Here is a 25,510-nt window from a genome sequence, read left to right on the forward strand (position 1 = left end):
CACACCACCTGGCTGGTCACACACCACCTGCCTGGTCACACACCACCTGGCTGGTCACACACCACCTGCCTGGTCACACACCACCTGCCTGGTCACACACACCACCTGACTGGTCACACACCACCTGGCAGATGGCAGGTGGTGTGTGACCTGGCAGGTGGGTGACAATCAATCACCCACCTTTCACTGCGTCGTGCACGCTAATGATAGTCAAGCACACTGCCAACTGCCTACCAGTAGTCAGTAAGAACTTCCTTCCCACATCTGTAAATTCACTACCCTGACATCATCAGGTTCTTCCAGGTTTATCTTCCAGGATCCTCTGTAGCTCTTCCAGGCTGCTGCACCACGAAGTTCTCCTTGAACTCCAGTGGTACTCCACTACCGTTTCCTCAGAAATATGTGAGACTTCACTGCTCCTCTTCTCACAGTATGAGGTCCAATTCCTCACTATGGGGCTTGCTGTTCCACAGAGTACAACATCTACCCTACAGGCTTCAAGTTCAAATCATCAACTTCTTCTCTGGCCTCAGAGTACTCCCATCAACTTCTTCCTCAGTACAAACCTGCATCCCATTTACATGCCAATAAAAATGTTCCTCTATAAACATATAACTAAAAATAAACTGCACATAAAGTGTCAGCGGCTTAGTTGTATGGTAGAAATAGATATACGCGGCTGGGCAGTCACGTCCAGTATGCTTGTTGAAACAGGCTGTCCCTAAACACGTGTGGAAGTAGAAGGTGATCTCTCGTGTTGTCACGATAGCACAACCTGAAACACGGTTAATATGTAAGAGATGCCTATACTAATGTTGATATACAACTATTTCTGAAGGAAGGTGAGGACACGATCTAGCATGGGACTCACTTTTTGTTATTTAGAGTCCATGTAGTCTGACGACGAGCAACCGGCAAGTTTGATATATTGTGATCACAATCTACCAACTATTAGTAGGACTTATCGTTATTATGCTCGCCGAGCCGGGTGTCTGATAGTTGATGGAGTCGCTCCAGCAACCTGACATCTGCTGCTGCAAGGATGACGCAGATACGGGCCGGTGAATTACGCGAGCTCCAGACACTGCTTGTTGCCAGAAATATGGTTGTCGTCGCTCTTTTTTTCTCTCCCGTCTCGCCCGCTTATGCGCAATCGCACGAAGAGTTGATACGGAGAATTCTTCTCCTATTATTTATTTAACCACGCGAGATAATAAGGCTAGGGTTTATTATAAGACAGTTAATATTAATTGAATTGTCATCATATAATCATTAATATGAAACGTAGTTCATATAGACGAAAAGTGAAAGGAGAAATTCTTTTCACCACGGTTCTCTGTGATAACAGTGGGTACTGTTATATAGTGATCTTCAGCTAATAACGCTATATTATTTGATCACTGGTTGACATATTATCAGTTAATAATTCTTAGGAAAGAATACTGATATGAAGGGAGAATTGAACATAATTCTCTGAAATATAGACGTTATCTTTCCCTCTGTTGAGTTGTCTGACGCAACATCGTCATGAAGTAGGAAAGATCTGGCGTAGTAATTACGCGGTAAGAACAGAATTATTATTGTTAATCTACAAATTAGTAATATTAGTAAATTATGATAGTTAGTACAACGATGATTTATCGAAGTACTAAAAATGAGAAATAAGTGTTGGATATTTCCAACAACAGCAGCCCTTCCCTGTCAACAATCCTCCCCATCATTCGCCTATCCCCTCATCCTCCCAACAATTCCCCACTCCACTGTCCCCCCCCCTCGTCCTCCCCACCATCCCCCAGTCCCCCGTCCTCCCCACCATTCCCCACTCCCCCGTCCCCTTGTCCTCCCCCATTCCCTCATCCCCTAATCCACCCAACCATCTCCTCCTTCCTTGTCCCCTTGTCCTGCCCGCCATTCTCCAGTCTCCCATCCCCTCGTTCCCACCATCCTCTATCCCCTCATCCTTCCCACCATTTCCCCCTCCCCCGTCCCCTCGTCCTTCTATCACTCCTCTACTTCCGTCTCCTCGTCCTCCCCACCATTCCCCACTCACTTGCCTTATGCATTCCCAAATAATCTGATGTTCCCATCAGAAAAGTTGGAACATCAAATGGCCTGATGTTCCCAACACTGAAAAATAAGAACAGTTAAAAGAACGATATGAAAAAAATAAAAAATAAACAATGCTCACGAAATGAACAGTATGGCAAACAACACAGCTCAATTCCAATGCAATGTCACGCATAATAATTAAATTAATATAAAAAAATTGAAATCTATGAAAATTCAATTTATCAATGAAATCGGAAACACTGAAATGTAATCGTAACATATTTATTATAGTGCGTGTTGCTCTTACGTGCAACAGATGGCACAGTATTTAAATAAGCATGTTTTTACCTGTCACATCTGTGGCATCTATATATCAGCTATATAAAAATGCGCGTATTCGAATGGAGCGTTGTGTAAAAATTTCTAAGCAATCGGTGAAGAACTTTCGGAGACTATAGTGTGTGCTGCTCTTACGTCCAACAGATGGCGCTGATTTTAGAAAAAGCATGTTTTTTCATGCTTTTTTGCCACTAAGATTTCAACTTAGATTCAACAGAGCAGAAGAAGTTGTTAAACACATTGGGCAAAATCTTATTGAAGCGACCATACGAGTCATAAATACTCATACTCTGCCCAAGTTAAACAGAAACAAGCAACACTCAGTGGGGCCAGCCTGAGGCTTAGGGCCCGTGCAGGAATATCCCTGAATAAAAAAACGCTCCACACCCTTTTAGTCTCCCTACAATACTCACACACTGCAGACTGAACTTGGTCAACAAGATCACATCGAGTTCCCACATTTGGTCGGCTTCACTTTGTGGCTGCCACAGACGGAGATAGGAGACAACTTGCTAGAACTTCTGCTACCACAAGACTCAACTCCGACCGGTCTTAGCCTCTACCATTCCATCCAGCATCCCAAGGAGGGTATAATCCGATTAACTGTAAATCTCCTTGTTCCCAAGTACTAGAGGTCACCCTTTGAGACCTCTTGGCTGGTACATTCGTTTGGGTGGTCTACGGCTGTCTTAATGTCTTTGACCTTAAGGGAGCCGATCGGCCGAGCGGACAGCACACTGGACTTGTGATCCTGTGGTCCCGGGTTCAATCCCGGGCGCCGGCGAGAAACCTCAAGATAACCACCCTATGCCCCTGCTACCTAGCAGTAAAATAGGTACCTGGGTGTTAGTCAGCTGTCACGGGCTGCTTCCTGGGGGTGGAGGCCTGGTCAAGGACCGGGCCACGGGGACACTAAAGCCCCGAAATCATCTCAAGATAACCTCAAGATGACTTTATCTCGGTGTGTGTGACCCCAGTCTGAATACTAGCATGTACTTGCAACCATCATTTGAAAAGTGTTATAGTGTTTGATTCACTAGCTAATATTCACTCCTAACTTGTAGATTACAACACCACTCTCCTCCTTAAACACGCTTGTGTCCCCATAAGCATCATTACAGCGGTTCCATTAGCATAAGAACACTCCCCATAAATGTACTTCTACAAATTCATACTGGCAGTTTACATTAGACATGAAGAGATAATTTCCTATAATGTTTGCAAAATTTCCCTGACATGAATCACAACACCTATACCTCATATACATTAAATCCCTATCATAGCATGGGTAACATAATCTGTAATATTATTTCTGAACTAACGATTTAACAATTTCTTGTAATTAATATATTTTTGAGTAATAATCCATAATGCACATATATACATACACTTCAGGCATATAAATATATCCCTTGCCATAATAAGAACATGGACCAGAATGTTTGAACTAAACAAATTTGACACTTGTCATTAATGTTTACACAACACATAAATCTAAGGTTCTTCATCCTCATTAACAATTTCAGAACAAAAATTGACATCTTGCCCTGTACTGCCTACATAAGTGCTTACAATGATCACACATCTAAAACAAAAAGGCCGAAAAACTTCTCTTCTGTCTTCGTCTCCCGTGGTTGCTAGGTCAGAAGTCGTCCATGACCCAGACAAAACCCAGGTTATCGAACCTGGTGAATGTTCTCAATTTCCCATCGTTGCTCTGCACTAATGTGATCCTGGCATCCAAAGTAACACGGATTCCAACCCCAGGGTCATGTCCCCTCGGGTCCATATTGTCGTCTCGTTCCAGGGCACCAACCCCTGAACGCTGTAGATACATCACAGCTCCACAGTCATCCTTACATGCTGTGCTCACCACAGCTGTAGCACATTACTCTAGGCCCATCTGCCCAGTGTCCAGCAGCACTCACACCATCCCACCGCTGCCACCAAATTTGTCGTGATCGCTGGTCCCAGGTTCCCTCCGAACCACTAGTTGGACACAACTATAACTCCTTGGCCTCAGGAACAGTTTCTTTCCACCATCTCATTCTCTACACCAGACCCTTGAGGCCTACCAATAGGTTTATAGTACTATACTATACTGTATACTGTACTCGGTACTATATAACCTGAGCTTGTAAAAGCACCTTAATTACCTTCAGTGATTAAGTGCTTAATTGTACACTAGTTTCTCTATCAGTTATCTCACCCTGTCAGAGTAAAAGAGACAAATGTATGTGAATGCATGTGTGTGTGTATGTACGTATATGTGTGTGTGGGTGTATGTATATGTATGTGTATAAAGTATATATGGAAGCTGATCAGAATTACATTTCACCTTTGTAAATGCACATTAATGACACTATGTAAAAGACACATCGAACACTTTATGTAGGGCATACGTAAATCTGTGTATTTATGTATTTACGTTTGTAGGTTATCTTTGCATTTTAAAAGCACCGAATCACCTTCTGTGGTTGATTGTTCAAAAACCCTTGAACTATATGTTTAACACATCTCTAACCCTGTCCATGGAGGACAGAAGAAAATGTATATATGCTGGTTAGCATTGTAAATGTGTGGCCACGTCTGTGGTAGAAAATAATAATAATAAAAATAAAATACGTTTATGCTGGAACTCAACGAAAGAACATACGGAAGGTGATTAAAGGCCGTCGGGTTTTCCAATTTAATTACATAAAATAGACTGACAATAATTAACACATCAATAAACTTTCTCTGATTATATCAAATACCAATACAAATAAGCCCACTGTACCCTCCCGGTCACCACCTACACTCGTAACCTCCACCAAAGTCCCCAATAACAAATCATCACTACAACGAAGCTGCAAACTTGCAACTAAGAGAAGAAATGAAGACATTTACATACCACAGAGTCTATCACAGATTAAGAAAGTAATTACAAACAGAGCAATGCAGAAGATGTACAATGACCACAACACAGTAGTTGCAACATCAGGATCTGCGGGTTGGGACAAGAATTCAACCAACTACGAACCACTTAGTTTGATGAAAGGGAGCAGTAGAGCAACAGGAGTACACTTACAGCGCATCAGGCTTGGATATCCATGTGCATGGGAAATAGGCTCACAGGTTCCAGAAGATGAGAGGAAATGTCAACACTGTGGAAAAATTCCGGACAGACCGCTGGAACATTATCTAACACAGTGCACAGTTACAAACCCAATAAGATTTCAACTTAGATTCAACAGAGCAGAAGAAGTTGTTAAACAAATTGGGCAAAATCTTACTGAAGCGACCATACGAGTCATAAATACTCATACTCCGCCCTAGTAAAACAGAAACAAGCAACACTCAGTGGGCCAGCCAGAGGCTTAGGGCCCGTGCAGGAATATCCCTGCATAAAAAAACCGCTTCACACCCGGTTAGTTTCCCATACAACACACACTGCAGACTGAACTTGGACAACAAGATCACATCGGGTTCCCACATTTGGTCGGCTTCACTTTGTCGCTGCCACAGACAGAGATAGGAGACAATTTGCTAGAACGTTTGCCACCACAAGACTCAACTCCACCCGGTCATAGCCTGCATTCCAAGGAGAGTATTATCCGATGATAAATCAGATTATATAATTCCGATATAAATCGGGTATATATATCTCCTTGTTCCCAAGTACTAGAGGTCACCCTTTGAGTCCTCTTGCCTGGTACATTCGTCTGGGAGGTCTACGGCTGTCTTAATGTCCTTGACCTTATCTCGGTGAGTGAGTGACCACAGTCTGAATACTAGCATGTACGTTCCCCCGTCATTTGTTAAACGTTGTAGTGCTTCATTCACTAGCTAATATTCACTCCTAACTTGTCGATTACAACAACCACCTGCCTCGCCACAAATGATATTCCTGGCCACACACCACCTGCCTGGCCACAGGTGACCTACCTGGCCACACCACCTGCCTGGTCACAGGTGACCTACCTGGCCACACCACCTGCCTGGCCACAGGTGACCTACCTGGCCACACCACCTGCCTGGCCACAGGTGACCTACCTGGCCACACCACCTGCCTGGCCACAGGTGACCTACCTGGCCACACCACATGCATGGCCACAGGTGACCTACCTGGCCACACCACCTGCCTGGCCACAGGTGACCTACCTGGCCACACCACCTGCCTGGCCACAGGTGACCTACCTGGCCACACCACATGCATGGCCACAGGTGACCTACCTGGCCACACCACCTGCCTGGCCACAGGTGACCTACCTGGCCACACCACATGCATGGCCACAGGTGACCTACCTGGCCACACCACATGCATGGCCACAGGTGACCTACCTGGCCACACCACATGCATGGCCACATTAACTTTCCATTAACTTTCTACCAACTATCAGTCGTCAGAGACTGTATCGTCATCGAAAAAAAAAAATCCCAAATCCGTGTTTCACCTTAGAAAATATAATCTAAAAATAAACCTTCAGACTCGATTGGCCGAGTCGCTCGTCACCCGCCAGGAGTCTCACCAGCCAGGAGTCTCACCAGCCAGGAGTCTCACCAGCCAGGAGTCTCACCAGCCAGGAGTCTCACCAGCCAGGAGTCTCACCAGCCAGGAGTCTCACCAGTCTGGAGTCTCGCCAGCCAGGAGTCTCACCAGCCAGGAGTCTCACCAGCCAGGAGTCCCACCAGCCAGGAGTCCCACCAGCCAGGAGTCCCACCAGCCAGGAGTCTCACCAGTCAGGAGTCTCACCAGCTAAGAGTCTCACCAGCCAGGAGTCTCACCAGCCAGGAGTCTCACCAGCCAGGAGTCCCACCAGCCAGGAGTCCCACCAGCCAGGAGTCCCACCAGCCAGGAGTCCCACCAGCCAGGAGTCTCGCCAGCCAGGAGTCTCACCAGCCAGGAGTCTCAACAGCCAGGAGTCCCACCAGCCAGGAGTCCCACCAGCCAGGAGTCCCACCAGCCAGGAGTCTCGCCAGCCAGGAGTCCCACCAGCCAGGAGTCTCACCAGCCAGGAGTCCCACCAGCCAGGAGTCCCACCAGCCAGGAGTCTCGCCAGTCAGGAGTCTCACCAGCTAAGAGTCTCACCAGCCAGGAGTCTCACCAGCCAGGAGTCTCACCCGCCAGGAGTCTCACCAACCAGGAGTCTCACCAGCCAGGAGTCTCACCAGTCAGGAGTCTCACCAGCCAGGAGTCCCACCAGCCAGGAGTCCCACCAGCCAGGAGTCTCACCAGTCAGGAGTCTCACCAGCCAAGAGTCTCACCAGCCAGGAGTCTCACAAGCCAGGAGTCTCACCCGCCAGGAGTCTCACCAGTCAGGAGTCTCACCAGCCAGGAGTCTCACCAGCCAGGAGCCTCACCAATGAGGAGTCTCACCAGTGAGGAGTCTCACCAGTGAGGAGTCTCACCAGTCAGGAGTCTCACCAGTCAGGAGTCTCACCTGTCAGGAGCCCCACCAGTCAGGAGTGTCACCAGCCAGGAGTCTCACCAGTCAGGAGCCTCACCAGCCAGGAGTCTCACCAGCCAGGAGTCTCACCAGCCAGGAGTCTCACCAGCCAGTAGTCTCACCAGCCTGGAGTCTCACCAGCCAGGAGTCTCACCAGCCAGGAGCCTCACCAGCCAGGAGTCTCACCAGCCAGGAGTATCACCAGCCAGGAGTCTCACCAGCCAAGAGTCTCACCAGCCAGGAGTTTCACCAGCCAAGAGTCTCACCAGCCAGGAGTCTCACCAGCCAGGAGTATCACCAGCCAGGAGTCTCACCAGCCAAGAGTCTCACCAGCCAGGAGTCTCACCAGCCAAGAGTCTCACCAGCCAAGAGTCTCACCAGCCAGGAGTCTCACCAGCCAGGAGTCTCACCAGCCAAGAGTCTCACCAGCCAAGAGTCTCACCAGCCAGGAGTCTCACCAGCCAGGAGTCTCACCAGCCAGGAGTCTCACCAGCCAGGAGTCTCACCAGCCAGGAGTCACACCAGCCAGGAGCCTCACCATTCAGGAGTCTCACCAGTCAGGAGTCTCACCAGTCAGGAGTCTCACCAGCCAGGAGCCTCACCAGCCAGGAGTCTCACCAGCCAAGAGTCTCACCAGCCAGGAGTCTCACCAGCCAGGAGTCTCACCAGCCAGGAGTCTCACCAGCCAAGAGCCTCACCTGCCAAAAGTCTCACCAGCCAGGAGTCTCACCAGTCAGGAGTCTCACCAGTCAGGAGTCTCACCAGTCAGGAGTCTCACCAGCCAGGAGTCTCACCAGCCAGGAGTCTCACCAGCCAGGAGTCTCACCAGCCAGGAGTCTCACCAGCCAGGAGTCTCACCAGCCAGGAGTCTCGCTCAGTTCCTCAGCGATTGTTGCTCTCAAACATTATGCATTTTCCTCAACAAAAATAATCTCAATGTGCGGACTGCATCTTTAATGGTACATTGGTGCAGGTTTCCGGAGCGTGGCGGCTGTAGCGGCGCCGAGTGACAATACCGACGCCGGACACCTCCAGAAACACTGCAATTTGGAGACAAGTATATTCTCATTTGTCACGGATGTGGACGGCTGACCGTGACTGACGTGGCTGCCTCCATCTAGCAACAACTGGAGACAAACTTTCGTGATACACTTACCGCTCATGGTCCATGTGTGTCACGTCTGACATCAGTGCTGTTGCGCATCTCACACTCTCACAGTATCAATTTTCCCAGCAAGCTTGGATCTCTTTATTTATATGTGACCTGGTTCCACATTTTCTACTCTTGCAGTCAGGCATCACTGGAGATTGTCTGATCAATCACGCTGCTACTGCTCGCGGCCTGCAGACCCACATTCCCATCCCAATCGCACTGGTCATAGACCTTTGGCAGACACTTGAGTAGTTCTTTCATGAAAGTCTTCTGCCTGTGTTCCAGCAGTATTTTTGTTACATGATGGTAGAGCGCCGAGTGGCGCCTTAGTCGAGGGCGCTCTTCTCTAAATATGCTTACAGCCCAGCCCGTCCTCCTAAGATTTTCCAACGTCAAGAAACTGTCGTACTAAAGTGCCCTTATCCTAACCTACCAGAGGACCCAAAACAGAAAACGGGATAGTATGTCAATTTCGCGAGCTGCTATCATTTTCTAGTATGACATTTTTTGGCCTTAGGTAGAGTATACGTCAAAATGCGACGTTCTATTTGCAGGACGGGTTGTTCGGTGGGCGAGTGCCTTGTTCTCCCGCCATACCTCACACGCAAGGAAAGTTATATATAAAATTGCAAATTACAGATGTGGACTTTAATGTTATCCATGTATGGCATATGACACATCTCTCTCTCGTCTAATGTCTAAAGCACACTCCTAGAGCCGCGAGCACACTCTGAGTGCTGTGAGCACACTCCGGGTGCACTGAGTACGCTCCAAGTGCTCTGAAACACACTTCGTGTACTCTGAGTACATATTCTGAGTACAGCAAGTTGTTATAACCCAAGTAATGCCAGAATCAGGGCAAGAATCCCTTTTCAATAGTAAAAACACTTCTCCGTATGTCCGTGTGTCTAGGGTAAGGGGGAACTGGAAGAGACAGACTACCAGTTTTCTGGGTAAATTAATAACAAACTGCTTTTACAAGTAATATAGTTAATATTTACACTATATACAAGGTTCAGAGTCTTAGTAGAACATTAGTGCACTGGACCAGAGTTAGATACAAGGAAGACAAATAAATTCTAAGATTTCTTTGAAATGCTTCTACGTTAACATAGTCATAATTTTGATATCAATGTGGAATTGACCAAAATACTTTATAAAGTCACGAAGAATTTGGGAAAATTTTAAGTTTCTACGAACTTAGCCAAACTTAATTAGTAGGATTTTGAGGAAACTTGAAGTCACTAGAAATTAGAGCAAACGTCAAGTCACTAGGACTTGGCAAACTTAAAGTTACTAGCAACTTGACAAACTGTAAGTCACTACCATTATCACTAGGGGGTCTGACCATGGACAGGAGATGAGTCACAATAACGTGGCTGAAGTATGTTGACCAGACCACACACTAGAAGGTGAAGGGACGACGACGTTTCGGTCCGTCCTGGACCATTCTCAAGTCGACTGACCATGGTCTTAGCACAAACTAAGCTTCACCCCCCCCCCCCCCAGCTCTCACACTCCTTATACCTTACCAACACATAATAATTATACTAGACATAATAACTCTCAGCCCAGCAAGTCTGACCACACAACCTCCTCACACCAAGAGCAGGAGAGACAAGAGCTTAATTAATAGATACTTTGTTAAGAGCATCTAATAAGCAAATATAAGCATCTAGTAAGCATATACTAAATAATAACATCTAGTAAACATCTAGTAAGCATCTAGTAAACATCTAGTAAGCATCTAGTAAGCATCTAGTAAGCATCTAGTAAGCATCTAGTAAGCATCTAGTAAGCATCTAGTAAGCATCTAGTAAACATCTAGTAAGCATCTAGTAAGCATCTAGTAAGCATCTAGTAAGCATCTAGTAAACATCTAGTAAGCATCTAGTAAACATCTAGTAAGCATCTAGTAAGCATCTAGTAAGCATCTAGTAAGCATCTAGTAAGCATCTAGTAAACATCTAGTAAGCATCTAGTAAGCATCTAGTAAGCATCTAGTAAGCATCTAGTAAGCATCTAGTAAGCATCTAGTAAGCATCTAGTAAACATCTAGTAAGCATCTAGTAAGCATCTAGTAAGCATCTAGTAAGCATCTAGTAAGCATCTAGTAAACATCTAGTAAGCATCTAGTAAGCATCTAGTAAGCATCTAGTAACCATAAGAGCAAAACATTTCTTTGCCAACTTTAAACATAAATGAGTAACTTATCCCCTCTCACATTACTTATAATTAAACATACAAAATCCCATATAAATGAACACTCAGGAACATGTGCAGATCTTCTCTTGCGATAACATACGGGGATAATTACGTTGACCAGATTAACATGATTAATGTGTTCTAAATCATGCTAAATCATCATTTAGCATGATTAACCAGAGAGAGAGGGTTGGCAGCCCTGACATGATGCTCACACATATCGACCGGTTCTATACACCAACAGTCGTTTAATGAGTCACAATAACGGGGCTGAAGATATGATGACCAAACTACTCATCACAAGACGGTGAAGAGACGACGACGATTGGGCTGTCCTGGACCATTATGATGACGATTGTGATGTGAGCGAGACTGATTGATTGATGAAGATTATGCCACCATAAGAAGTGGCATGGGCATGAATAGCCCGTAATGAAGGGAGCGAGAAAGGTAAGAGTGAGGTAAGGAGCTGGTAAGAGAAGGTAATTCTTAGAAGAATTTAGGAGCAAGGCGAGAGATAATAATAGGAAGAAAGGTACGAATGGGATGGGTGTAATAATGGCGTGAAGGATGCATAAGATAGGTAAGAATAAGAGGAGAAAGAAAATAAGAATAAGTGGTTGAGTACACCCTGATACTCTGTTCACCTAGCAGTAAATAGGCACCTGGGACAGCTGCTACGGGCTGCTTCCTGGGGGATGTGTAACAAAAAGGAGTCCTGGTCGAGGACCGGGCCGCGGGGACGCTAAGCCACGAAATTATCTCAAGATCTCAAGATATGGTCCTGGACGGACCAAAACGTCGTCATCTCTTCACCTTCTGAAGTTTGGTCATCATTAACGTATGAATTTATACATTATGTGTATAATAGTGACAAGGAATATGTTTTTTACAAAAACTTGTGTATATTGTATACTGTGTATTTTTAGTATACTTATATATTTATGGAATACTTATGGGGTTCTTAGCGAATACTTATAATTTGGTTTACAATCTATATAAATAAAAATAGAAATGTTCGTTTGTTCAAAATCGCTAATCTCCGAAAGTTCTTCACCGATTGCTTTGAAATTTTCACACAACGTTCCATTTGAATAAGCGCAGGTTTTTACTTACCTACTGTATAGCTGCCACACCTCTGAAAGGTAAAAAAACTTTTTTTAAACAGCGCCATCTGTTGCACGTAATAGCAACACACGCTATAATATGTTACGATTCCAATTCAGTGTTTCCGATTGCATTGATGTATTGAATTTTCATCAATTTCGATTTATTTTCATTTTGATTTAATTATTTTGGGTGACATTGCGTTGGAGTTGAGCTGTGTTGTTTACCATACCGTTCATTTCGTAAGTATAAGTAGAGATGTCACACCTGTGACAGGTAAAAACCTTCTTTTTTTAAGAAACAGCGCCATCTGTTGCAGGTAAGAGCAACACACATGCTATACTAAATATGTTACGATTCCATTTCAATGTTTCCAATTGCATTGACAAATTGAATTTTCATAGATTTCGATTTATTTTAATTTTCATTTAATTATTTTGTGTGACATGGCATTGGAATTGAGCTGTGTTGTTCAACATACACTTCATTTCATTAGTATAGTTTTTTTTCACTTTTTCATTTCGTTTTTAACTGTTTTTCTTATATTTCAGTGATGGGAACATCAGATCATTTGATGTTCCCAATTTTCAGATGGGAACATCAGATCATTTGGGAATGCATCGGACGAGGAAGTGGGGAATGGTAGGGAGGACGAGGGGACGGTGGAATGGTGGATGGTTGGGTGGACTCCTAGTGCCACGAGTGCAATCCTAGTGCCACGAGTGCAATCCTAGTGCCACGAGTGCACTCCTAGTGCCCAGAGTGCACTCTTAGTGCCCAGAGTGCACTCCTAGTGCCTAGAGGGCACTCCTAGTGTCCCGAGTGCACTCCTAGTGTCCCGAGTGCACTCCTAGTGCCCAGAGTGCACTCCTAGTGCCCAGAGTGCACTCCTAGTGCCCAGAGTGCACTTCTGGTGCCCAGAGTGCATTCCAAGTGCCCAGAGTGCACTCCTAGTACCCAGAGTGCACTTCTAGTACCCAGAGTGCACTCCTAGTGCCCAGAGAGCACTCCTAGTAACCACTATGCACTCCTAGTAACCAGAGTGCACTCCTAGTGCCCAGAGTGCACTCCTAGTAACCAGAGTGCACTCCTAGTGCCCAGAGTGCACTCCTAGTAACCAGAGTGCACTCCCTAGTGCCCAGAGTGCACTCCTAGTAACCACAGTGCATTCCTAGTGCCCAGAGTGCAATCCTAGTAACCAGAGTGCACTCCTAGTGCCCAGAGTGCACTCCTAGTAACCAGATTGCACTCCTAGTAACCAGAGTACACTCCTAGTAACCAGAGTGCACTCCTAGTAACCAGAGTGCACTCCTAGTGCCCTGAGTACACTCCTAGTGCCCAGAGTGCACTCCTAGTAACCAGAGTGCACTTCTAGTGTCCCTAATGCACTCCTAGTGCCCAGAGTGCACTCCTAGTGCCCAGAGTGCACTCCTAGTGCCCAGAGTGCACTCCTAGTGCCCAGAGTGCACTCCTAGTGCCCAGAGTGCACTCCTAGTGCCCAGAGTGCACTCCTAGTGCCCAGAGTGCACTCCTAGTAACCAGAGTGCACTCCTAGTACCCAGAGTGCACTCCTAGTAACCAGAGTGCACTCCTAGTAACCAGAGTGCACTCCTAGTGCCACGAGTGCTCTCCTAGTGTCCCGAGTGCACTCCTGGTGCCCCGAGTGCTCTCCTAGTGTCCCGAGTGCTCTCCTGGTGCCCCGAGTGCTCTCCTAGTGTCCCGAGTGCACTCCTGGTGCCCCGAGTGCTCTCCTAGTGTCCCGAGTGCACTCCTGGTGCCCCGAGTGCTCTCATAGTACCCCGAGTGCATTATTAGTGCCCCGAGTGCACTCCTAGTGCCATGAGTGCTCTCCTAGTGCCCCGAGTGCACTCCTAGTGTCCAGAGTGCACGCCTAGTACCCAGAGTGCACTCCTAGTAACCAGAGTGCACTCCTAGTTCCCAGAGTGCACTCCTAGTAACCAGAGTGCACTCCTAGTAACCAGAGTGCACTCCTAGTAACCAGAGTGCACTCCTAGTGCCCAGAGTACACTCCTAGTAACCAGAGTGCACTCCTAGTGCCCAGAGTACACTCCTAGTACCCAGAGTGCACTCCTAGTGCCCAGAGTGCACTCCTAGTGCCCAGAGTGCACTCCTAGTGCCCAGAGTGCAGTCCTAGTGCCCAGAGTGCAGTCCTAGTGCCCAGAGTGCACGCCCAGTAGTGTGCACGAGCAACACAAATCAGTTGACAACATATTTTTGGTGGTCTCCAGGTGTGAGGGCTGAACCGGAACCCTTAAGGCAGAGTGAGGGTATTTTTGAACCTTCTCCACCTCACACCTGACTGTGGGAGTGTTCACCCTCACAGTGGTGGACAGTGACAGTGTTCACCCTCACAGTGGTGGACAGTGGATGGATTTACTCCCCCCCCCTCCCCCTTTTCCCTATCGCACTTCTAGGAACTTCATAATGATTAATGATTAATAATTACACTCTCCATAGATTGCACTCGAGTCATTTGTTGAGCCACTTAGATTAGAGTGATCTAGCCTGCAGCTAGCTTGACCACGGTATTCTAACCTTTAGCCGTCTAACCTATACTTGTCTAACCTACAGCTGTCTAGCCCACAGGTGTAGAGCCTTCAGGTGTAGAGCCTTCAGGTGTGGAGCCTTCAGGTGTAGAGCCTTCAGGTGTAGAGGCTTCAGGTGTAGAGCCTTCAGGTGTAGAGCCTTCAGGTGTAGAGCCTTCAGGTGTAGAGCCTTCAGGTGTAGAGGCTTCAGGTGTAGAGCCTTCAGGTGTAGAGCCTTCAGGTGTAGAGCCTTCAGGTGTAGAGCCATCAGGTGCAAAGGCTTCAGGTGTAGAGCCTTCAGGTGTAGAGCCTTCAGGTGTAGAGCCTTCAGGTGTAGAGGCTTCAGGTGTAGAGCCTTCAGGTGTAGAGCCTTCAGGTGTAGAGCCTTCAGGTGTAGAGCCTTCAGGTGTAGAGCCTTCAGGTGTAGAGGCTTCAGGTGTAGAGCCTTCAGGTGTAGAGCCTTCAGGTGTAGAGCCTTCAGGTGTCTAACTTGCAGCTATCTAGCCTACAGGTACTTAGCTCAGAGATATCTGATGGGCTCCTGCCTGGCCAACACCCTCCACCTTTCACAGGAAAACAACTTTCTCGTCGATCGACTTGAGAAGGAAAGTTTTAAACGTGTCCTGACTCGAGGGGCAGAATGGCTTGCGTGAGCTCTGGTGCCTCCCGGTGTCTGGGCCTCCTGCATGTGTGTGTGTCCTCAGCCAGGCTTGTCTCCTATGTCCACCCAGCCATCCCCACCACCACACACTACTCCACATGTCCTCCCAGCCATCCCCACCACCACATATACTCTCCTTCAGCCGTTAATATAATTGGGGACACAGAATTATCTGTAAAAATTAACTCTCCAAAGTTCATTTTAAAATCGTCTTGAGTCTGATGCAAGAAACTAGATCACGCGTTCCGTTGACGTTGTCAACATCTTCAGAGGCAGAGGGAGAGTTCATACACTTCAACAAGAGTTACTGTATGTATATATATATATGTGTGTATAAATATGTGTGTATAAATATATGTGTGTACAAATATATGTGTGTATAAATATATGCATATAAATATATATGTGTGTATATATATATGTATATATATTTAACAACATATATATATGTTCTTAAATATGACCGAAAGGGTAAGATTAATAATCACGAATCTTTTAAATATTTCTTACGTTCTTCTTCACTGTCGAGGGTAATTGATAAATTAACTCTCCAAAACTCATTCTTTATTTCTGGTCTGATGCCAAAACGCGTTTCGTAATGCTTATTACATTTTCAAGGACTTAGTTTACACATAAAGCCTCCACGACCTCCAGACCAACATCGATCGATGATGAACAAACAACATGTGTTTTTTCATCAACACTGTCTGTTCACGTAATGACAGGTGTTTGTTTATCAATAACCCCCCCCTCCCCACCTCCTCGGTCTCCATTTTTTCCCAATCGCCTGACCGTCCTGTGCCAGGGTCCAGGAGACAGACAAGGCCTCCTCCCGTCCCAGGATGCAGTCTCATACTGTCACCGTCCTTCCTGGGGCAATAACCCGTCACCCAGACCACTCTAGGGGTGCAGAGACGCGCTCTGTCCTCCAGCCCTTAATACAGTGACAGAGTCAGCAACCAGATTCACTACACACGAGAAGGAAGTGTGCGCGGAACTCAATAGGAAATTCTAGGAGGTCTTCACAATAGAGCAAGGAGAAATCCCAGAGATAAGAGGGAATATCTAACCAGATATCACTAGAGGAGTTTGTGATTACCAGTGAGGTGATGAGGAAGCATCTGCTAGTTGGATGTGACAAAAGCTATAGGCCCACATGGAATATCGCCATGGATACTAAAGGAAGGAGCAGAAGAACTGTGCCTTCCACTCTCCATGGTGTATAACAAATCACTGGTAACAAGTGAACTGCCAAAAATTTGGAAGACGGCTAATGTAGTCCCGATATACAAGAAAGGGGATAGACAGGAGGCACTGAACTACAGGCCAGTGTCCCTAACTTACATACCATGCAAGTTGATGGAGAAGATTGTGCGAAAAAAAGCTAGTGGAACATCTGGAGGGAAAGAACTTTGTAACACAACATCAACATGGGTTCAGGGATGGCAAGTCCTGCTTCACACGGTTAATTTAATTCTATGACCAGGCAACACAAATCAGGCAAGAAAGAGAGGAGTTGGCAGACTGCATATTTTTGGATTGCCAGAAAGCCTTCGACACAGTACCACAGATACTAAGTGCACAAGCTGGAGATGCAGGCAGGAGTGAAATTGAAGGTACTCAAATGGATAAGGGCGTACCTAAGCACCAGAAGACAGCGAGTCACTGTGAGGGGTAAGGTCTCGGAGTGGCGAGGCGTCACTAGTGGAGTCCCGCAGGGATCAGTCCTTGGACCTATGCTGTTTCTGATATATGTAAATGATCTTCCAGAGGGTATAGACTCGTTCCTCTCAATGTTTGCTGATGATGAAAAAAATATGAGGAGGATTAAGACATAGCTAGTATGAGGCTACAAGATGACCTAGACAAACTGAAGCAATGGTCCAACAAATTGACTAAAGTTCAACCCAAGTAAATGTAAGGTAAAGAAATTAGGCGGAAGAAATAGAAGCCATGCAGACACTGGATGCCTCATGGGAGACGAAATCGTGCATGAAAAGAATAGATAAAGATTTAAAAGTTGATGTCACACCAAACCTGTCTCCTGAAGCCCACATAAAAGAATAACATCGTCGGCGTGTGCAAGGCTGGCTAACATCAGAACTGCCTTCAAGAACCTGTGCAAGGAATCCTTCAGAACCTTCTATACCACATATATAAGACCAATCCTGGCGTATGCGGCCCCAACATGGAACCCGTACCTTGTCAAGCACAAGTGGATACTAGAAAAAAGTTCAGAGGTATGCCACTAGGCTAATCCTAGAACTAAGAGGCATGAGTTACGAGGAAAGGCTGCGGGAACTGCAACTCTGTCCCACGGACGGTGCATGATACAGTCCCCTGTCTCTCCCCATGGACGGTGCATGATACAGTCCCCTGTCTCTCCCCATGGACGGTGCATGATACAGATCCCTGTCTCTCCCCATGGACGGTGCATGATACAGTCCCCTGTCTCTCCCCATGGACGGTGTATGATACAGATCCCTGTCTCTCCCCACGGACGGAGCATGATACAGTCCCCTGTCTCTCCCCACGGACGGTGCATGATACAGTCCCCTGTCTCTCCCCACGGACGGTGCATGATACACTCCCCTGTCTCTCCCCATGGACGGTGTATGATACAGATCCCTGTCTCTCCCCACGGACGGTGCATGATACAGTCCCCTGTCTCTCCCCACGGACGGTGCATGATACAGTCCCCTGTCTCTCCTCACGGACGGTGTATGATACAGTCCCCTGTCTCTCCCCACGGACGGTGTATGATACAGATCCCTGTCTCTCCCCACGGACGGTGCATCATACAGTCCCCTGTCTCTCCCCACGGACGGTGCATGATACAGTCCCCTGTCTCTCCCCACGGACGGTGTATGATACAGTCCCCTGTCTCTCCCCATGGACGGTGTATGATACAGTCCCCTGTCTCTCCCCACGGACGGTGCATGATACAGTCCCCTGTCTCTCCCCATGGACGGTGCATGATACAGTCCCCTGTCTCTCCCCACGGACGGTGCATGATACAGTCCCCTGTCTCTCCCCACGGACGGTGTATGATACAGATCCCTGTCTCTCCCCACGGACGGTGCATGATACAGTCCCCTGTCTCTCCCCACGGACGGTGCATGATACAGTCCCCTGTCTCTCCCCACGGACGGTGTATGATACAGTCCCCTGTCTCTCCCCATGGACGGTGTATGATACAGTCCCCTGTCTCTCCCCACGGACGGTGCATGATACAGTCCCCTGTCTCTCCCCACGGACGGTGCATGATACAGTCCCCTGTCTCTCCCCACGGACGGTGTATGATACAGTCCCCTGTCTCTCCCCATGGACGGTGTATGATACAGATCCCTGTCTCTCCCCACGGACGGGGCATGATACAGTCCCCTGTCTCTCCCCATGGACGGTGTATGATACAGATCCCTGTCTCTCCTCACGGACGGTGTATGATACAGTCCCCTGTCTCTCCCCACGGACGGTGTATTCACATTATATATAATTTCGTTCAGCGTATGTATGGGTGACATGTATGGTATGGTATGTATGAGCAGACACGGCCCCGGCAGGCAGTAGACACGGCCCCGGCAGGCAGCAGACACGGCCCCAGCAGGCAGCAGACACGGCCCCAGCAGGAGCAGACACAGCCCCGGCAGGCGGCAGACTCGGCCCCGGCAGGTAGTAGACACGGCCCCGGCAGGCGGCAGACTCGGCCCCGGCAGGTAGTAGACACGGCCCCGGCAGGCAGTGGACACGGCCCCGGCAGGCAGCAGACACGGACCCGGCAGGCAGCAGACATGGCCCCAGCAGGAGCAGACACGGCCCCGGCAGGCAGCAGACACGGCCCCGGCAGGCAGCAGACATGGCCCCAGCAGGAGCAGACACGGCCCCGGCAGGCAGTAGACACGGCCCCGGCAGGCAGGAGACACGGCCCCGGCAGGCAGCAGACATGGCCCCAGCAGGAGCAGACACGGCCCCGGCAGGCAGTAGACACGGCCCCGGCAGGCAGTAGACACGGCCCCGGCAGGCAGTAGACACGGCCCCAGCAGGAGCAGACACGGCCCCGGCAGGCAGTAGACGCGGCCCCGGCAGGCGGCAGACTCGGCCCCGGCAGGCAGTAGACGCGGCCCCGGCAGGCGGCAGACTCGGCCCCGGCAGGCAGTAGACACGGCCCCAGCAGGAGCAGACACGGCCCCGGCAGGCAGTAGACGCGGCCCCGGCAGGCGGCAGACTCGGCCCCGGCAGGCAGTAGACGCGGCCTCGGCAGGAGGCAGACTCGGCCCCGGCAGGCGGCAGACTCGGCCCCGGTAGGTAGTAGACACGGCCCCGGCAGGCGGCAGACTCGGCCCCGGCAGGTAGTAGACACGGCTCCGGCAGAAGCAGACACGGCCCCGGCAGGTAGTAGACACGGCTCCGGCAGGCAGTAGACGCGACCCCGGCAGAAGCAGACACGGCCCCGGCAGGCAGTAGTCGCGGCCCCGGCAGGCAGCAGACACGGCCCCGGCAGGCAGTAGACATGGCCCCGACAGGCAGCAGACACGGCCCCGGCAGGCAATAGACGCGGCCCCGGTAGGCGGCAGACTCGGCCCCGGCAGAAGCAGACACGGCCCAGGAAGGCAGTAGACACGGCCCCGGCAGGAGCAGACACGGCCCCGGCAGGCAGTAGACGCGGCCCCGGCAGGCAGCAGACACGGCCCCGGCAGGTAGTTGACACGGCCCCGGCAGAAGCAGACACGGCCCCGGCAGGCAGCAGACACGGCCCCGGCAGGCAGTAGACGCGGCCCCGGCAGGCAGCAGACACGGCCCCGGCAGGCAGTAGACGCGGCCCCGGCAGGCAGTAGACACGGCCCCGGCAGGAGCAGACACGGCCCCGGCAGGCAGCAGACACGGCCCCGGCAGGCAGCAGACACGGCCCCGGCAGCTAGCAGACACGGCCCCGGCAGGCAGCAGACAGGGCTCCGGCAGGCAGTAAACACGGCTCCGGCAGGCCGCAGACATGGCTCCGGCTCCGGCTCCGGCAGGCCATAGACACGGCTCCGGCTCCGGCTCCGGCAGGCAGTAGACACGGCTCCGGCTCCGGCAGGCAGTAGACACGGCCCCAGCAGGTAGCAGACGCGGCTTCCCGGCAGGCAGCAGACACGGCCCCGGTAGGCAGCAGACACGGCCCCGGCAGGCAGCAGACACGGCCCCCCGGCAGGCAGCAGACACGGCCCCCCGACAGGCAGCAGACACGGCCCCCCGACAGGCAGCAGACGCCAGACAGTGGCCGCGGGGCGGGCTGTAGAAGAAAGCTGTGGACAACGCTGGTGTCCGGTTAGGCCAGTGAACGCTGGCAATATCACATTCTTGCCCCGAGAGTTGTAGTGATGGAAAGGTAGGGGAGGGAGGGAGGGAGGGAGTGAGGCAGGGAGGAAGGGAAGAATGGCAACGAGGGAAGTGTGATAGGAAGGGAGGGGAGGGAGTGTGTCAGAGAGGGAGAGTGACAAGGAGTCAGGGAAGGGACAGTGAAGGAGTCAGTAATGGAGAGACGGAGGCAGCGACTGAGGGAGAGAAGAGAAGGAGTCTCTCTCCTTCTATCAATAGTGGTATAACCTTGGCCAGCCTTCGTCTCCCCCGGGGGCTGAGCATGAGATGACAACCCCCCTCATGGCTCGGGGGGGGGGGGTTATAATGAACTTGTGAGTGATTCTTCATAGTCATCAGGGGTTATAATGAAATTGTGAGTGATTCTTCATAGTCATCAGGGGTTATAATGAACTTGTGAGTGATTCTTCATAGTCATCAGGGGATATAATGAACTTGTGAGAGATTCTAGCGTCGAAAATAGCGCGGTTTTCGACCGTTAGCCGCAAAAATCGCTCGATTTTTGGCCGCAAGCGGCGAAAATCGCACGGTTTTTGGCCGCTAGATGCGAAAATCTCGCTATTTTTGGCCGGTAGCGGCGAAAAAAGCGCGATTTTTGCCCGCCAGCTGCGAAAATCGCATGGTTTTTGGCCGCTAGCGGCGAAAATCGCGCGGTTTTTGGCCGGTAGCGGCGAAAATCGCGCTATTTTTGACCGCCAGCTGCGAAAATCGCATGTTTTTTGGCCGCTAGCGGCGAAAATCGCGCGGTTTTGGGACGGTAGCGGCGAAAATCGCGCGATTTTTGGCCGCTATCGGCGAAAATCGCCCCATTTTTGGCCGCTAGCGGCGAAAATAGCCCCTTTTTTGGCCGCTAGCGGCGAAAATCGGTCGATTTTTGGCAGGTAGCGGCAAAATTCGCGCGATTTTTGCCCGCCAGCTGCAAAAATCGCATGGTTTCTGGCCGCTAGTGTCGAAAATAGCGCTTTTTTCGGCCGTTAGCCGCAAAAATCGCCCGATTTTTGGCCGCAAGCGGCGAAAATTGCCCGATTTTTGGCCGCAAGCGGCGAAAATCGCACGGTTTTTGGCCGCTAGATGCGAAAATCGCGCTATTTATGGCCGGTAGCGGCGAAAATCGCGATTTTTGCCCGCCAGCTACTAAATCGCATGATTTTTGGCTGGTAGCGGCGAAAATCGCGATTTTTGCCCGCCAGCTGCGAAAATCGCATGGATTTTGGCCGGTAGCGGTGAAAATCGCGCGGTTTTTGGGCGGTAGCGGCGAAAATCGCGATTTTTGCCCGCCAGCTGCGAAAATCGCATGTTTTCTGGCCGCTAGCGGCGAAAATCGCGCGATTTTTGGCCGCTATCGGCGAAATTCGCACGATTTTTGGGCGCTAGCGGCGAAATTTGCACGATTTTTAGCCGCTACTGGCGAAAATCGCCCTATTTTTGGCCGTTAGCGGCGAAAATAGCCCCTTTTTTGGCCGCTAACGGCGAAAATCGGTCGATTTTTGGCAGGTAGCGGCGAAATTCGCGCGATTTTTGCCCGCCAGCTGCAAAAATCGCATGGTTTCTGGCCGCTAGCGTCGAAAATAGCGCGGTTTTCGGCCGTTAGCCGCAAAAATCGCCCGAATTTTGGCCGCAAGCGGAGAAAATCGCACGGTTTTTGGCAGCTAGATGTGAAAATCGCGCTATTTTTGGCTGGTAGCGGAGAAAATCGCGATTTTTGCCCGCCAGCTGCGAAAATCGCATGGTTTTTGGCCGCTAGCGGCGAAAATCGCGCGGTTTTTGGCCGGTAGCGGCGAAAATCGCGCTATTTTTGCCCGCCAGCTGCAAAAATCGCATAGTTTCTGGCCGCTAGCGGCGAAAATCGCGCGATTTTTGGCCGGTAGCGGCCTATGCGCGATTTTTGCCCGCCAGCTGCGAAAATCGCATGGATTTTGGCCACTAGCGGTGAAAATCGCGCGGTTTTTGGCCGGTAGCGGCGAAAATCGCGATTTTTGGCCTCTAGCGGCGAAATTCGCACGATTTTTGGACGCTAGCGGCGAAAATCGCCCAATTTTTGGCCGCTAGCGGCGAGAATAGCCCCTTTTTTGGCCGCTAGCGGCGAAATTCGCACGATTTTTGGCCGCTAGCGGCGAAAATCGCCCCATTTTTGGCCGCTAGCGGCGAAAATAGCCCCTTTTTTGGCCGCTAGCGGCGAAAATCGGTCGATTTTTGGCATGTAGCGGCGAAATTCGCGCGATTTTTGCCCGCCAGCTGCAAAAATTGCATGGTTTCTGGACGCTAGCGTCGAAAATAGCGCGGTTTTCGGCCGTTAGCGGCAAAACTCGCCCGATTTTTGGCCGCTAGCGGCGAAAATCGCGCTATTTTGGGCCGGTAGCGGCGAAAATTGCGATTTTTGCCCACCAGCTGCGAAAATCGCATGTTTTTTGGCCGCTAGCGGCGAAAATCGCGCGATTTTTGGCCGCTATCGGCGAAAATAGCCCCATTTTTGGCTGCTAGCGGCGAAAATAGCCATTTTTTTGGCCGCTAGCGGCGAAAATCGGTCGATTTTTGGCAGGTAGCGGCGAAATTCGCGCGATTTTTGCCCGCCAGATGCAAAATTCACATGGTTTCTGGCCGCTAGCGTCGAAAATAGCGCAGTTATCGGCCGTTAGCCGCAAAAATCGCCCGATTTTTGGCCGCAAGCGGCGAAAATCGCACGGTTTTTGGCCGCTAGATGCGAAAATCGCGCTATTTTTGGCCGGTAGCGGCGAAAATCGTGATTTTTGCCCGCCAGCTGCGAAAATCGCATGGTTTTTGGCCGCTAGCGGCGAAAATCGCGCGGTTTTTGGCCGGTAGCGGCGAAAATCGCGCTATTTTTGCCCGCCAGCTGCAAAAATCGCATAGTTTCTGGTCGATAGCGGCGAAAATCGCGCTATTTTTGGCCGCTAGCGGCGAAATTCGCACGATTTTTGGCCGCTAGCGGCGAAATTTGCACGATTTTTGGCCGCTAGCGGCGAAAATCGTTCCATTTTTGGCCGCTAGCGGCGAAAATAGCCCCTTTTTTGGCCGCTAGCACCGAAAATCGGTCGTTTTTTGGGATGTAGCGACGAAATTCGTGCGATTTTTGCCCGCTAGCTGCAAAAATTGCATGGTTTCTGGCCGCTAGCGGTGAAAATAGCGCTGTTTTCGGCCGTTAGCGGCAAAAATCGCCCAATTTTTGGCCGCTAGCGGCGAAAATCGCACGGTTTTTGGCCGCTAGCGGCGAAAATCGCGCGGTTTTTGGCCGGTAGCGGCGAAAATCGCGATTTTTGCCCGCCAGCTGCGAAAATCGCATGGTTTTTGGCCGCTAGCGGCGAAAATCGCGCTATTTTTGGCCGGTATCGACGAAAAAATCGCGATTTTTGGCCGCCACCTGCGAAAATCGCATGGTTTTTGGCCGCTAGCGGCGAAAATCGCGTGGTTTTTGGCCGGTAGCGGCGAAATTCGCGCGATTTTTTGCCGGTAGCGGCGAAAATCGCGCTATTTTTGCCCGCCAGCTGCGAAAATCGATTGGTTTTTGGCTGCTAGCGGCGAAAATCGCGCTATTTTTGGCCGGTAGCGACGAAAAAATCGCGATTTTTGCCCGCCACCTGCGAAAATCGCATGGTTTTTGGCCGCTAGCGGCGAAAATCGCGCGGTTTTTGGCCGGTAGCGGCGAAATTCGCGCGATTTTTGGCCGGTAGCGGCGAAAAAATCGCGATTTTTGCCCGCCAGCTGCGAAAATCGCCAGATTTTTGGCCGCAAGCGGCGAAAATCGCGATTTTTGCCCGACAGCTGCGAAAATCGCATGGTTTTTGGCCGCTAGCGGCGAAAATCGCGCTATTTTTGGCCGGTAGCGGCGAAAATTGCGATTTTTGCTCGCCAGCTGCTAAAATCGCATGGTTTTTAGCCGGTAGCAGCGAAAATCGCGATTTTTGCCCGCCAGCCGCAAAAATCGCCTGATTTTTGGCCGCAAGCGTCGAAAATCGCACGGTTTTTGGCCGCTAGCGGCGAAAATCGCGTGGTTTTTGGCCGCTAGCGACGAAATTCGCACGATTTTTGGCCGGTAGCAGCGAAAATCGCGATTTTTGCCCGCCAGCCGCAAAAATCGCCAGATTTTTGGCCGTAAGCGGCGAAAATCGCACGGTTTTTGGCCGCTAGCGGCGAAAATCGCGCTATTTTTAGCCGGTAGCGACGAGAAAATCGCGATTTTTGCCCGCCACCTGCGAAAATCGCATGGTTTTTGGCCACTAGCGGCGAAAATCGCGCGGTTTTTGGCCGGTAGCGGCGAAAAAATCGCGATTTTTGCCCGCCAGCTGCGAAAATCGCCAGATTTTTGGCCGCAAGCAGCGAAAATCGCAATTTTTGCCCGCCAGCTGCGAAAATCACATGGTTTTTGGCAGCTAGCGGCGAAAATCGCGCTATTTTTGGCCGGTAGCAGCGAAAATCGCGATTTTTGCCCGCCAGCCGCAAAAATCGCCCGATTTTTGGCCGCAAGCAGCGAAAATCGCACGGTTTTTGGCCGCTAGATACGAAAATCGCGCTATTTTTGGCCGGTAGCAGCGAAAATCGCGATTTTTGCCCGCCAGCCGCAAAAATCGCCAGATTTTTGGCCGCAAGCGGCGAAAATCGCACGGTTTTTGCCCGCCAGCTGCGAAAATCGCATGGTTTTTGGCCACTA

The 25,510-nt window shown here is 50.0% G+C and overlaps 1 protein-coding gene across 1 annotated transcript in view; it reads right to left on the bottom strand.

Annotated features, from left to right (window-relative positions):
• Window positions 1–14,878: 14,878 nt before the first annotated feature.
• The window catches only part of LOC138355907 (uncharacterized), an 83,009-nt gene continuing 72,377 nt past the window's right edge, over window positions 14,879–25,510 (bottom strand). Inside the window, exon 2 of the mRNA XM_069311461.1 lies at window positions 14,879–15,288. Coding sequence (XP_069167562.1) covers window positions 14,879–15,288 — 410 coding nt within the window. The remainder of the gene's footprint in view (window positions 15,289–25,510) is intronic.

The sequence above is a fragment of the Procambarus clarkii genome, chromosome 69, assembly GCF_040958095.1.
Source record: "Procambarus clarkii isolate CNS0578487 chromosome 69, FALCON_Pclarkii_2.0, whole genome shotgun sequence".
NCBI lineage: Eukaryota > Metazoa > Arthropoda > Malacostraca > Decapoda > Cambaridae > Procambarus > Procambarus clarkii.